At 62.0% G+C, this 12997-nt stretch overlaps 1 protein-coding gene and 1 long non-coding RNA gene across 2 annotated transcripts in view; both read left to right on the top strand.

Annotated features, from left to right (window-relative positions):
- Window positions 1-11333, top strand: part of KLC1 (kinesin light chain 1) — a 31564-nt gene extending 20231 nt beyond the window's left edge. Inside the window, exons 13-16 of the mRNA XM_090265549.1 lie at window positions 828-989; window positions 6318-6448; window positions 9592-9658; window positions 10848-11333. Coding sequence (XP_090121675.1) covers window positions 828-989; window positions 6318-6448; window positions 9592-9658; window positions 10848-10931 — 444 coding nt within the window. The 3' untranslated portion in view covers window positions 10932-11333. The remainder of the gene's footprint in view (window positions 1-827; window positions 990-6317; window positions 6449-9591; window positions 9659-10847) is intronic.
- LOC149990197 (uncharacterized) lies at window positions 3051-4809 on the top strand. The gene is made up of 3 exons (XR_016508888.1): window positions 3051-3110; window positions 4193-4243; window positions 4796-4809. It is a non-coding gene; the product is annotated as an uncharacterized LOC149990197 (long non-coding RNA).
- Window positions 11334-12997: the final 1664 nt, after the last annotated feature.

Below are 12997 nucleotides of genomic sequence, written 5' to 3'. Positions count from 1 at the left end.
TCCCAGTGTGGAAACAGCCCACGCGTCCACACGCATGTCCACAGGGGACGTTGGGCAATAAAGAGCTGTGGCTGCGGAGGTGCTTTTTTGCGTGAACAGAGAGAGGCTAGTTACGCCGAAAGGCAGAAGATGCGGGGGGGCTTGATTCTTGCCCTTAGTGACCTGTTTTCAGAGCGAGGGGGGAACACAGGTCACGTGCCGGTCAGGGACCAGGACTCATGGCCCCTGAGGAGGGCAGTGCAGGCGGGCACGGGTGTGGCATTCACACGAGCCTTTGGGACACGCGGCATCAGGAGGAGCGAAGCGACAGGAAGTGGCTGCTGCGTGTAACCGGGCCACGTGTGCGCACGTGGTGGCCTGGGGCACCCAGCACCTCCTGCAGATGGCACGTCAGCACCGGCCGCGCCTCTGGGGGCGCGCTGGGGGCTGTAACTGCCACACGGGGGGCGCAGAGCCGGCTGTGGAGGTGGGAACCCCTAGAGTGAGCGCGGGAGGGTTTGCGATGGGGCGTTTCCCCAGGGCCTCAGCGGGAGACTGCAAACACGGAGACCTTGCGAGAACTCCGGGCCGTGGACCCGCCACCTGGGTCCCGTCACGCTCCCGTCAGTAGGTCAGGCATGTCCCCACGGCCCGCGCCAGGCTGTCTCTGAAGTGTTTCCAGGCGTGCCGGGGCGCCCCACGCCTGGGCGCGGTCTGGTCTGCCGAAGCTGGGGGAGGGCGCAGCTCAGGTGTGCGTTCCCGGGGCCTGAGGACCCCATTTCCTAGGGAGACCCCGCGAGTAAAAGGGCCAGTGTGACCCCCCCCGCCCCCCCCCCCCCCGCCCGCAGGGCCTTGACACAGCGCACAAGCAGAGAGTGGCCGAGGTGCTGGGAGAGCCCGACGGCTCGGAGAAGTGCCGGAGCCGGGAGAGCCTGACCGCGGACACGGTCAAGTACGAGGGCGGCCCCGACGGAGGGGAGGAAGTGAGCGTGGGCGTCGAGTGGAGCGGGGTGAGTACCGGCTGCCCCGGCCGCTCCCACGCCCCCCAGCTGAGCTGCTGCGAGTCCCCGCCCCTGCTGCCCGCCGCAGATGCCGACTGCGTGTGCCGGCCAGTTGGGCATAACCCGGCTTGGGCGCCCCGCCGGCCACCGGCCAGCGTGGCAGACAACTCACCTGCCTCTTCCACGCACCATTTGCCTCGCTGCCTCTGCTGACCCTGCTCTTCCTTCCCAGGCCACTGAGACTTTTGTAAAATGGATTTTAACTCCTTAATGGGAGACGATGTTTCAGACAGAGCTGGTCTTCAGAGAGGGACAGCTGCGGGCTGCTCCCGGGTCCCCTCGGGCCTGAGCGTCCTGAGCACGGAAGGGCCGGGCTGCATGGCTCCTCAGGGCAGCCGCGCCGGGTGCCTGGGTCTGGAACACGTGCCTGCATGTGACATGTGTCAGCTCCTGGTGGGGCTCCGCCTCTGGGCTGGGGGCGGGGCTTCTGAGAGACTCCGTACCCCGTACCCAGTGGTGCCAGAGAGCACGTGCCGCGAACCTCGGCTTCCCACCTCCTCCCAGCGCCCCGCGGGCAGTGTGGCCAGGCAGCCGCGGCTTCTAGCGGTAGCTGCGCAGCTGTGGTGCCGGCCGGCTGGGGGCCTTCTTGTCTCTGTTGCTGGGTGTGTTTGTTCTTCGGGATTTTCTGTAGCTCAGCGGGTTGGTGAAGATGAGCCGTCTGGGGCCACGTTGCGTTTGGAATGTTAGTGGCCAGAATTTCAGGCAGAACATCTTCTGGGCCGTCTGTCTGGCAGCTTCCTTGCTGTGGTATCTCCTGCTCCAAGACAGCCAGCCAGCACCTGCAGTGACCACTCACCCTGGGGCCACGGTCCCCACTCCTGTCCCTGGGGGGCCTGGCATGTGCTGTCCCGCTAGCTGCTCCCGTCTGCATGCTTCCTAGAGGGCACGTCCCTTCGCTAGTCCTGAGGCGCCCGGTGCAGGTGCTCATGCTCTTTAGAGACGTTCCGCAGGAACTACCTCCTGAGACGCTATTTCTAGGTCAGCCTGCCTGCGAAGGCACGTGGTCACACGCTCACTGACCTGGCTCCCAGACAGAGGCCCGGGGAAGTGCCGTTCACCCGGGGAGGTGCCCAGGGCCCCCCTTCCCATCCCTTAGGGCGTCACATGCTGGGCCTCAGACACCTTCGTGCAGGATGTTGAGACGCTGGGAGCTCTCTTTGACACAGTCCACCCCGAGTGCAGGGCTCAGCCGGGCGTTGGGTACCTAGGAGACCTGGCCCTCCGGGCCCAGAGCAGGGGCTCCTGTGCGTGCCGTAAGCAGCGGGAGGAGCCATTCCTTGAGTGGGGATTTAGGGACAGCAGCCAGGTGAACCGGGACAGGGCAGCGTAGGGCTGGGCTCGCCCCGACCAGCGAGGCCACCGCTTAGGTTCAGCCCACCGTGCCCTTACGGGGAGGCCTTGGCTCTCAGACTGGCCGCCTTGCGCTGTAGTTCCGGGAAAGTAATGCCGAGCGCTCCCCAAACTGGACATCAGTTTCGCGTTTAAAGCACACTTGGGTTACTTACGGGGAGGCAGTGAGGGCGTGGCACACGGAGATGTTTGCCAGTCTCAGCGTTGAGCTGTAGTCACGGGTACCCAGAGGGGCCCGTTCTCAGGTCACATCTGCTGACACGGCAGCTGCCTCCCGTCTTTGTCCCCATGTGCGGGGGCTTCCTGGGTGTGCAGTCAGGCTGCGGGCCGGGGAGAGGCCAGGGCGAGACCCCTGCCTGCTGCGCCGCCCGTGGGTCCCGGAGGGAGCGGCCTTGCCCGTGCTGGTGTCCTGCGTCCTGGGCACTCGCTGCCCGTTTCTAGGGAGACAGTGCCACGGACAGTTGGTTTTGCCTCAGGGTTCTGATCAGACTTCGGCTTTCACGGGGAATTCCAGTGCTCCGGACGGCCTGGATGCTGCCGTTGCGGGGGAGGAAGCAGGCGCAGGAGCGGCTCCAGCCCGGCAGCTGCGGGGCCGTGTCCATGGCGGGTGGGGTCTGCGCAGCAGGACGGAGGGCAGTGCGGCAGGAGGCTCGCGGCACCGCTCCCGCAGGGAGTCTGCGTCAGCACCCAGCTGAGCTGACTGGACGTTGTAAACGGAAGGTGCGAGGAGAGGAGGGTCCTGGGGGAGGGTTTGGTCAGGTCTCCACGTGGCCGGAGGAGTGCTCAGCAGAGCTGTCCCTGCCTCTCTGGTGGCACTGGGACGCAACCTCCCCGCCCCCATGCGAGAGGCAGACCTGACTGTCGCTGTGCAGACGCCTCTGCATTTGTTACTTTTGTGGTCCTGCTTCCCAAAGCGCAGGTGCTATCTGCAGAGGCTCCTTTTTGGGGAAAATTGGGCTCCCTTGACCCTCGTCCATGGGGCCTTGTTCGCTGTGAGGCCTGCGGGGGCCGCGTGTGCTGCCCGGGGAGCCAGGCTGCGCCGTTGTCACGGGCTGGTGTCGCAGCCGCCCGCAGGCCGTGAGAAGCACTGCGCACCCCGCATGGTGGCTGCGGCCCGCCGCCGGCCTTCCATCTGCCCTGGCCTCTTGTTCTCGGGGCCACTTCTCCACGGGGTCCTTCAGGAGCAGCCCCCCAATTCTTTCCACGCTGCTCCCACGTGGTATCCCTCAAGGGTTTTAATACACTAAACTGGAGGATGGGATGTACTGTTAATTAGAAGTAGGTTAATTTTTATTTAAAAACTAGGAAGACAACTAGAATATTTATAAAAAGTTAACACGAGCCGCCCATGTAGAGGCTCCTGAAGGACAACGGCCAAGCCTGTTCATAATCAAAGTCCACGACAGCCCTTCCTGCTGCACGTTCTCAGCCAAGGCCGGGACTGCGGGTCTGCGCAGGGCGGGGGCGGGGCCCTGGGCTGGTCCTGAGCGCGGCCCTCAGCGGACCTGCCCTGCCCGCAGCCCGTTTCGAACAGGAACCATCTGGTTCAGGCGGGTTTGTGGCCGCCCTTCCCACTGGTTCTCCAGGAATCAAAGAGGGTGAGTTCACGGGGCGGGCAGAGCACCGTGCCCAGTGCTGCCGCCCCCACTGCAGGGCTGGGGCGTGAAATGCAGGGCAGGAGTGTGCTGTTCGTGGACTTAACACTTCGACATCCTTTTCTGAAGAGAAGCCGGAACGAATGATTTCTTGTCCTCCCGACGTTCATGGGGAGTCGGTAACAAGTTTTGTTTTTCCGTTTAAAGATGAGAAAGATGAAGCTCGGGCTGGTTAAATGACTTGCTCGGCGTCCCATGGTGAGTCAGAACGGGCAGGGCCCTGGCTGCTGCGTCTGGGGCTTCGGGACAGGACGGTGGGGCCTCTGCCCGCCCCAGACGTGTGGCTGCCTGTGGGGACCTGTGTCCCGCCGTTAACTTGGCCTTGGATTCTCAGGCGCGTGTTTAGAACATGCAAGCCAGTGGCTCTCCAAGCTCCTGCGCTGTCCGAAGCGTCAGTGTTTTAGAGGAAGCCCACCCCGCCCTCAGGGACAGGACGGGACCTGAGGGACGTTAACACAGAAACGCGTGCCCTGGCCCCTAGGGATCTGCGTGGCCGAAGGCCTTCCGCACGGTCACGTGGGAGCCGTGGCACAGCGGCGAGGAGACGCCGCCTGGGGCTGAGCCCCCCCGGGGCTGCTCAGGGGTGCCCAGGCAGGGGAGGGCGGCAGGCAGGAGGGCGCCCCGCGTGCCGGAGCGAGGGCAGAGCCGCGAGGCAGTGTGACCTAGAAATACTGGGAGCCGCGCAGCGGCCGGGGCCGGGCGCTTCGCCCGGGAGTCTCACCGGGGCTTCTCTCCGTTTCTGTCCGACAGGCCTAGCCGCCCCGCGGCCCTACGCCTCCTGCATGACAGCGGCGCCCGCGCGCTCACCTCTCCCTGCTGCTGCTGTGCTAGCGACCCGGGACTCTGTCCGAGCCGCGTCTCTGCGACTGCCCTTCCTCTCGGTGCTGCCGTCCTCGCGGGGTCCCCTGTCCCTGTATACACGTAGCTGTGCCGGATGTGTACCTAGTGACATTAACTGTATCGATGACAACCACGTACTGTGTAACACACGAGCTTAAACGTTAGCGCGGTTAGCAGTTCACTGTGGTGAAGGTAGTTAGACGTGCCCCCCGGGTGCTGCTGCAGCGCCCTGGCCGTGACCCCTCCTCTCGCTGGGCCTGCGGGTCGGGCCTGGGCCCTGCTGTCCGTAGGCCCGGCCCCCCCGGCCCCTGTTCCCGTAGCACCTGCTCTGTAGTCTGGGGGGGACTTGGCAGCTCTGCTTCTCTCTACTAACCCTTCGTGTTGAGTGACTTGTGTACCTGTGTCTTTCTAACTCCTAATAAACTCACTCCAGCTGGCCGGTGTCTCGGTGTCTGTCTGCTCAGAGCCTGTCACCTCTCCCCTGGGCGCAGCGGCCTCTTGTGGGTGGGCTGCCGTTCGCTCCGAGGGGGTCACTCGGAGGATGAAAGCTGCTGGGCTTCCCTCGCGCCCTGGGCATGTGGGGCCCAGGCTGCTGGAGCGTCTCTCTAATGGCCGAATCGGTTAGGATGGACGCGGGCGTTCTTCCTTGCTTTCTACACGGTGTCTGAGGGGTTTTGGTTATTTGTACACAAGGAACATTTAGCTTTCCAACCACATTTATAATCAACATTGAATAAAACCTTGTTAAAATTTACTGAAGACCCAGGACATCTAGGTGTTCCATTTTGATGACGTTGTTAAAAGGACGTCTCTGTCAGACCTGCATGCTGTGGGTCCCCGATTTATTAAATGTGGAATTTGATTTCGGTCCTAGCCCTAGAGCTGCCTTAATTTTCCTGAGGCTTTTATGTTATCTTTTGTTTCAAAACAGCAGTATCATTAAGTTCCCGTGGGGATGTAATTTTGGTTTCAGCTTCATGTTCAAGGGTTTCCATGATCATTAGTGTTTTAATGAAATAGATGGGTTTTATTTTATTTTTATTTTACCTTCACATTCCTTTTTCTTTTTTTCTTTTTAAAGATTTTACTATTTCCAGAGAGAGGGGAAGGGAGGGAGAAAGAGAGGGAGAGAGACATCCATGTGACATGAATGTGTGGTTGCCTCTCACGCGCCCCCAATTGGGAACCTGGCCTGCAACCCAGGCCTGTGCCCTGACCAGGAATCGAACTGGCGACCCTTGGGTTCTCAGACCAGCGCTCAGTCCACTGAGCCACACCAGCCACGGCTGGATTTCCGTTTAAACTGCTCTTGCATACCTGGCAGACTGGTCCCTGAAGAGCATGTCAGGCCTGCGGGACTGTGGCCACGCCGCTCTGCCTCGGGAGTGGGGGTTGGGCCGCCTGCAGCCTCCCGCTCTCCCATCTCTTTCAGGACGGCACTGGGTCTTTAAAACGCAGCGGCTCCTTCAGCAAACTCCGGGCCTCCATCAAGCGCAGCAGTGAGAAGCTGGTGAGGAAGCTGAAGGGAGGAGGTTCCCGAGAGGCTGAGCCCAAGGACCCCGGGTAACTATCCCCTCCCCCCGCCGCTGCGTCCGCTTCCACCGCAGAGAAGGCAGCTCGGCCCTGCCGTGGCCACGAGAGCTCAGGCGTTCCCGTCTGATTCCCTCCCGGGCGGCTGAGGGTCCCTGCGGAGCGCCTGCCTGGAGGCGGCGAGGGCTGCTCGGCCCCAGGAGACCGGGCTCCGAGCGGGGCGCCTGGCCGGCACGAGGACCCCGCGGTCGTGCTGTGCCCGCCGGCTTGTCGGCCCCGGGCGTGCGTGGCTTCTAAAGCTCAGCGTTGGTTTACGTCCTTTCAGGCTCGTTTTAACCCGGTGAGACGGGAAGCGGCCGTGACTGGTGGCTCGCCCCCAGGTGCCACCAGGGAGGGAAAGGGCGTCCAGCACAGGGTCGCGTCCCTGGCCTCGTCAGAAGGGGCTTCTGGGGGGACTTGGAAGACGCTAGGTTTTCCGTGTGTTTCAGTCACGGGTCTTCAAGTCTTTTAAACAACGTGGGAGTGGTCCGAGGCTTGGGGTCTGAGATCCCCTTTGCTCCGTGGGGTCTGCTGGAGGTGGGTTCTCGGCACGTCCCTTCGGGGTCACTGGGTTGCTGCTGCGCGGGCAGCTCCCGGCTTTCGGATGCATTTCTCACAGAAACACAGTTTTGTCCGCTCTGTGAAGCTCCAGAATGGCACCTGCTCTCTACCGGGTGTAAAACTCAGTTTTAAAGGGATTCTGCCGTCAGTTCTGTGGGTGAGAATTCTCACATCTCGGGGCGGCTGGGCAACATATCAGAGCCCGGGGCCTTCTGGCGTTTGCAGGTGTCCCCTCGGCTATTTCAGGGGGCCACAGGCTGCGTCCTCTCCTCGTTAGGGAGGTCTCGCCTGAGACCCACCTGTCCCCAGCCTGCCTCCTTCTGCTTGTGGGCGAACCCGTGTCGAGAGGGGCGTTGGGTTTCTGTGCGTGGCCGTCGCCTGCGCTTGTCTGGGGGGCAGCTCTGGGGGCTGCGAGGACGTCGGCTGGGAAAGCCACCGCAGAGGCTGCCCGGGGAGCCCGCGGGGCCCTGGAGTGGGCGGCTCGGCACAGGCCGTCCTGCCCACGCGACTGTGATGGGCTCCGTGGACGTGGGCGCGGGGCTGGGTCCTGAGCTGCGTTGGGAACAAAGTGACAGGCCCCGCACAGCGCGTCTGTCTGGGTTTGGAAAGAGGAAGCGTTCTTCTGGCGGCGCAGTGAGAGCCGAGTGGACTCCGGGGACCGCCAGCTCCCATGCTGTGCCGGCCGAGCGGTGCGGAGGGGCCCGGCCCCTGCAGGCCCGGTGCTGTCCCCGAGGCTGAGTGCCTGTCGGTGTTGCGGACGCTGTGACACCGGGCCGCTGGGCCTGGCCGGCCTCCGCTGCGGCGGTCACGGGCTGCTGGCGGGGGGCCAGGCCGGGGGAGCCTCCGACCGCGGCTCCAGAGCAGCGCGGCACCGTGGGCGTGACCCCAGTGAGGCGGCCGCTCGAGGTCGGGCTTCGAGGGACGTGCGGGCGCCGTGCGGAGGGTCGGGCCGGGAGTCAGGGGCTCCCCTTTGTCTCGTGGGGAGCCAAGGGGTGCAGATAAACGCTGTGGAGCCTTTTGAGAAGAAGGTACTTGACCGATTGAGTAACGGGGTGATTGCAGGCGCCACCACGCGCACCTCGAACTTGGCTCTCTCTGGAAGGCTGTTTGAGGAGCGGCTGGTTTGAGCGCAGGGCCGGTTCCCTGTTAGGGGTGCAGTGCACCCAGGTCCCAGTGTGAGCGGGTCGTCGGGCTGAGAACCAAAGTTTTACTCAGCAGCTGCGACTTCTTTTCCGTGAACAACGTGGTGAAGAGCCGCCTTGTGGGATGGGAGGCCCGAGAGCCGGGCGCTGGCTGTGCGTGGGGCTTGGGGGGGGTGGTGCCCTGCGTTCTCGATGACAAAACTGTTTTCAGAACTTGAGTGACGCCGTGTCGGGTGGGACGGGCGTTTTCCTTCACAGTTTGCACATTTTGGGAGTGAGCTTTACTTGGGGACAAATCTCCTTGATTCTGGTGCGGCTCATCCAGTGAGAGCCCCGTGTCTGCCGTGGGCCAGGCCGTGTGCGGGGCTCCGTGGAAGCGGCCGTGTCCTGGCTGCCTGGCGTCTGTCTGTCTGCGCTGACCCCTCGGCCTCGCGGCCACCCTCAGGCTCACTGCCTGCGCCGTAGCATGTTCAGGTTCAGGGTCACAGGCCCTGCTGGGAACCCTGCACGGATCACCCGAGTGTGGCTTTCTTAGCTTTAGAAGTTAAGGTGACCTTCTGTTTGGGATCTGTGAGAGCCGTGAGCAGTTAATTATACGGGTCTTTCATAAAGTATTTTAAAGGTATCAGTGGGAGGAAAACTGTACATACACCTCACTTTCTTAATTGTAAAGTCATGAAATTTGTTTTAAATTTTGATTTATAAGCAGAGAAATAACTTAAAAATTTATTTTACTAATCAAAAAATTGTTTTTCCCTTTTTTAAAAAAAGATTTTATTTATTTTAGGATAGAGGGGAGGGAAGGAGAAGAGAGAGAGAAACATCCATGTGTGGTTGCCTCTCTCACTCCCCCAACTGGAGACCCAGCCCACATCCCAGGCCTGAGCCCTGACTGGGAATTGAACTGGTGATCCTTTGGTTCGCAGGCCGGTGCTCCATCCACTGAGCCGCACCAGCCAGGGCAATTTTTCCTTACTTTTAACATAGAAAAATACATAAAGTACAGGATATATTTACGCATTTGGTCTCCAGCGAGTTCCGAGCGTCTTTTGAACAAGCTCACTTAGGGTGATGCGTCTCACACGGTTTTGAGGCTACCTTCCCAAGACCGCCCTGCGGGGCCCGGGGACCCGCCGCTGCCCCGCCGCTGGGCTCCCCTGGGAGTAGGCCTGAAGGTAGGGCTGCAGCGTGTTTACGCTGGTGTCTAAGATGCCTGTCTTTGCTGAGAAGACACAGAAACTACTTTTTTCTACTGTGCGTCGCACACAGTTCACTCGGGGATGTTCGCAGTGAGAATTGGGTGGACGTCCCCGTCCCCGGGAGAGAGGGGGGCACCCCAGCGGTCACAGGCCTTTGGGGTGGCTTTGCTGTGTCCCTGCTGCTGGCTGACTGTGTGCTGACGTTTGTCCTTGCATGTCCGTGTCCTGGGTGCAGCATGAAGCGTGCCAGCTCTCTGAATGTCCTAAACGTGGGCAGCAAGGCAGCCGGAGACCATTTCCAAGTAAGGAGCCGTGGCCCCCCTGCCCCCGACCCCCCCGACAGGCAGGTGGGCAGCCGCAGACCTTCCCAGGCCCCCCGTCGTTTCCGCAGAGCCTGGCCCGGTGTCCCGCGTCTGCAGTGACGTGGCTGTGGGTTACGGGTGTATTGGTGCTGTCAGCGTTCTCAGTAAACTCTTCAGTGACCGTGAGAACCAGTCTGATCAACCTCATTGAAGATGAAATGTTCCAAAAAAGTAGTATAAAAACTTGGCCAGTTAATAATTTGTATTGTTAATTGGTATAATTTTGGCCTCTAATGTGTTGGTAACTAATACTGGCTAGTTAAGCTGCTCTTTGGTGTTTTAGAACGATTTAAAACTTTGCTAATGTCACTGACGCGCTGTCACCAACGCTGAGTCGTGTGTCACCTGCATATTAAAGACTGGGCTTCTGTCTCCATCAAACGGCCTTTTAGTTCCCTTTTTTTAAAAAATTTTTATTTATTTATATGTAGAGAGAGGAGAAGGGAAGGAGAGAGAGGGAGAGAAACCTCAGTGTGTGGTCGCCTCTCACACCCCCCCAACTGGGGACCCGGCTGTAACCCAGGCCTGTGCCCTGACTGGGATTCGAACCAGTGACTCTCTGGTTCACAGGCCGGCAGCCACACCAGCCTGGGCTCTTGTTTTTTAAATGTCTGGTGTGGCTCTTGGGATGCAGTTGGGCCCCTGGCCCTTGCACCTGGCACTGCTGCTCTGCCACGCCAAGCGCTCCGGGCCCAGGCACAGGGACATTTGGGGATGTGGTTACCACTCGTCTGCTGGTGGCCGCACTCCGGGCCTCTGTTGGGTCAGCGGTGTCTCAGTTGCCCAGCCCAGCTGGTAAAGTGACAGTCACCTGAGTGACAGGCCTGTCAGATACATTGTCCCCAGCACCCATCAGGGGACTGTGCCTGGGAGCGCCTCTCCCTGGCCTCTGGGTGGCAGATATAAAGTGTCAGTGAGGCGCGGGCCCGGCTCAGTCGCCCCGCTGGCAGAGGAAGGTGTGGGCTCGGTCTGCGGTGGCCACGGCTAGCTCTCCTGGGCCCGTGTGTGTGCCTGCGCATTGGGGCCACTGGCCCCGTGGCAGCTGCGCTGTGAGGGCTCCGGCCGCCTGAGGCTGGCGTCGTTGGGGGTGCTGGTTAAGTGTAATCTTCCCGTTTGTTTTCTCACGCAGGAACGAAATAATTGTCTAGCAGACTCGAGAGCCATGAGTGCCAGCCACACTGACCTGGCCCGCTGTGGGCCTCGGCCCAGCTAGATAAGCCCCGGCCAGGCCTGGCCCCTGCCCACCGCCCGGGAGGGAGGCCCCGCTGCTCCCTCTCTGGCTGGCGGCCTCCACCGCCACGGAGGCCTGCCCGAGCGCTGTCGCGTGGCCTGCAGTCCTCGTGACCGGGCGCTGCTGGAGCACGACCGCGAGACCCGCCAGGCGCGGCGGCCCGGGGCGGACAGGCCGGCAGCCCCTCCAGCTCAGACTCGGCCGCACTCACTGACACGCGCGCTTTCTGCATGCCTCCACATTCTAGCTGAAACTCGGGGTCGTTGACGCAGTCCTTACTAGGCTGTAGGTGAAGAGCGTGGCCTGTGGCGGCGATGCTGGGGTGCAGGGGGGAGGGGGAGGGGAAGGAGTCCCCCGGGCTCCCAGTAGCCGCTCCTGTGCCAGGGCTGCGCCACGCCGCAACCTGGGCTCCTGTGTCCACCCTCTGGGGCCGCGGCCTGTACGCTACGCACGCGGAGGTGGGTGCTTCAGCCTTCCTGTCGGGCTAAGGCACGTGGGGTGGGTTTTGGCAGGAACATTGTCAGGTCAGCCCTAAGGCCTGTAGGTGAAGAAACTCCTAAACAAGTGAGAGGGTGATTCCAGGTGACAAGGTCCGGGGCACCTACAAGGGGCGAGGAGGGCCATTCTTTATACTAGAAACGTGGAGCACCCGCGTGAAATGCCTCCGGGTGAGGACACAGTGGCACCCAGCGGAGGCCCAGCTGCTCTTTACCCTCAGCGTTTCCGAACGAATAGCAGTGGGGGGCGGGGGCGGGGGGCGTGTGGAGGGCCAGGGACTCGCTGAGGCTCAGCGCCCTGGTGTCCAAGTGTCCACAGGGCGTTGGAGGTGGCGCACCATGGTGTCCATCACAGTGAGGCTGAACTTGAAACTTCCTTTAAAAGTGTCCTGGAATCCCCATGGTGTCAGTTGCTAGTTGGTGACAGTGCACTCGGCTCTCTCGGGGACTGGCTTCCAGGTCATGGGCGCGCTGCGCTGCCTGTGGCTCACTGTCCCCGCCTCCCTCAGCCACACGGCCGTTTGGCTCCTGTCTCCGCTTAGGTTCTGCAGGTTCAGATGGATGAGGACTTGTTTCTAAATTGAAAAACACACGCAACTCTGGGGGCTGAGAGAAACCCCGAGAGACCCTGGCGGCTCCGAGGCTCAGCTGTGAGGCAGTGGCGGTGCCGTCTGTGCCCGCATCCCGGTCAGGAGGGTTCGGGACCCGTCCTGGCGCCTCCCTTGCTCCGCGTGGCGTTTGCTCTCCCCCCACCCGCCACCGTTGCCCAGGGGGGCCGTGTCCTCAGAGAACAGGGTCCGAATGGCATGGAGCTGAGTGGCTGGCGGCCCTGACGATGCAGGACCCGGTGCCCAGCCTGGTGGCTCTGCAGGTGGTGCCGAGGGTTGGGGGTGAGCGGCCCGAGCGTCTGCAGCCGGTCGTGACAGCCTCCGTGCCCAGGGGCTGCCCGGCGTCAGCAGCTTCTGGTTTCTGAACTTGCCCCGAACCAGAAGAGCCGGGCCTTAGCCTCCGAATCCTGCCACATCCTCGCTTCCTAGATGAGCAGTCAACCTGGTCGGGCCTGCTCAGTGTTTCCCTTTACTGGCGAGGGGACCCCGAGGGAGCCAGGCTGTGGGTCAGAGTCCCTGGAGGGGACATATGGGAAGTGGTGAGCCCGACCCCCCACCCCCAAGGCAGAGGACCAGCCGGGGCGGGTGGACTCCCTGGGCCTGCCCGCCGTCTTTGCACTGTCGGAGGGATCCAGGTAGTTCTCTGCAATTAAAGCTGCTGGGAACCTCTGTTAGGGAGTCCGTGCTTGTAGTAAAATGTGACCCCTGCTCAGGACCTGCAGTTTGGAGAACTCAGTCCTAACTTCATGGAGGCGGCCCTGGACGTGGCTGCCTGGGCATGTCCGTGTTCACCTTTGGGAGCAGGGTCACGCGGGCCTGGCAAGCTGGTCAGGCTGGCAGCGCCCCACCTGCAACTGGGCAGCTGTCCCCACACACCCTGTTCGAGTCCCCAGCGAGAACGTGGTTTCTACAGAGCAGCACTGGGCCTCGGTGGGGCTTGGGG

This window comes from Furipterus horrens, unplaced genomic scaffold (assembly GCF_987537825.1).
Source record: "Furipterus horrens unplaced genomic scaffold, mFurHor1.1.pri manual_scaffold_21, whole genome shotgun sequence".
Classification (NCBI taxonomy): domain Eukaryota; kingdom Metazoa; phylum Chordata; class Mammalia; order Chiroptera; family Furipteridae; genus Furipterus; species Furipterus horrens.
The sequence above is the reverse complement of the archived record's forward strand: the minus strand, read 5'-3'. Positions and strand labels throughout refer to the sequence as shown.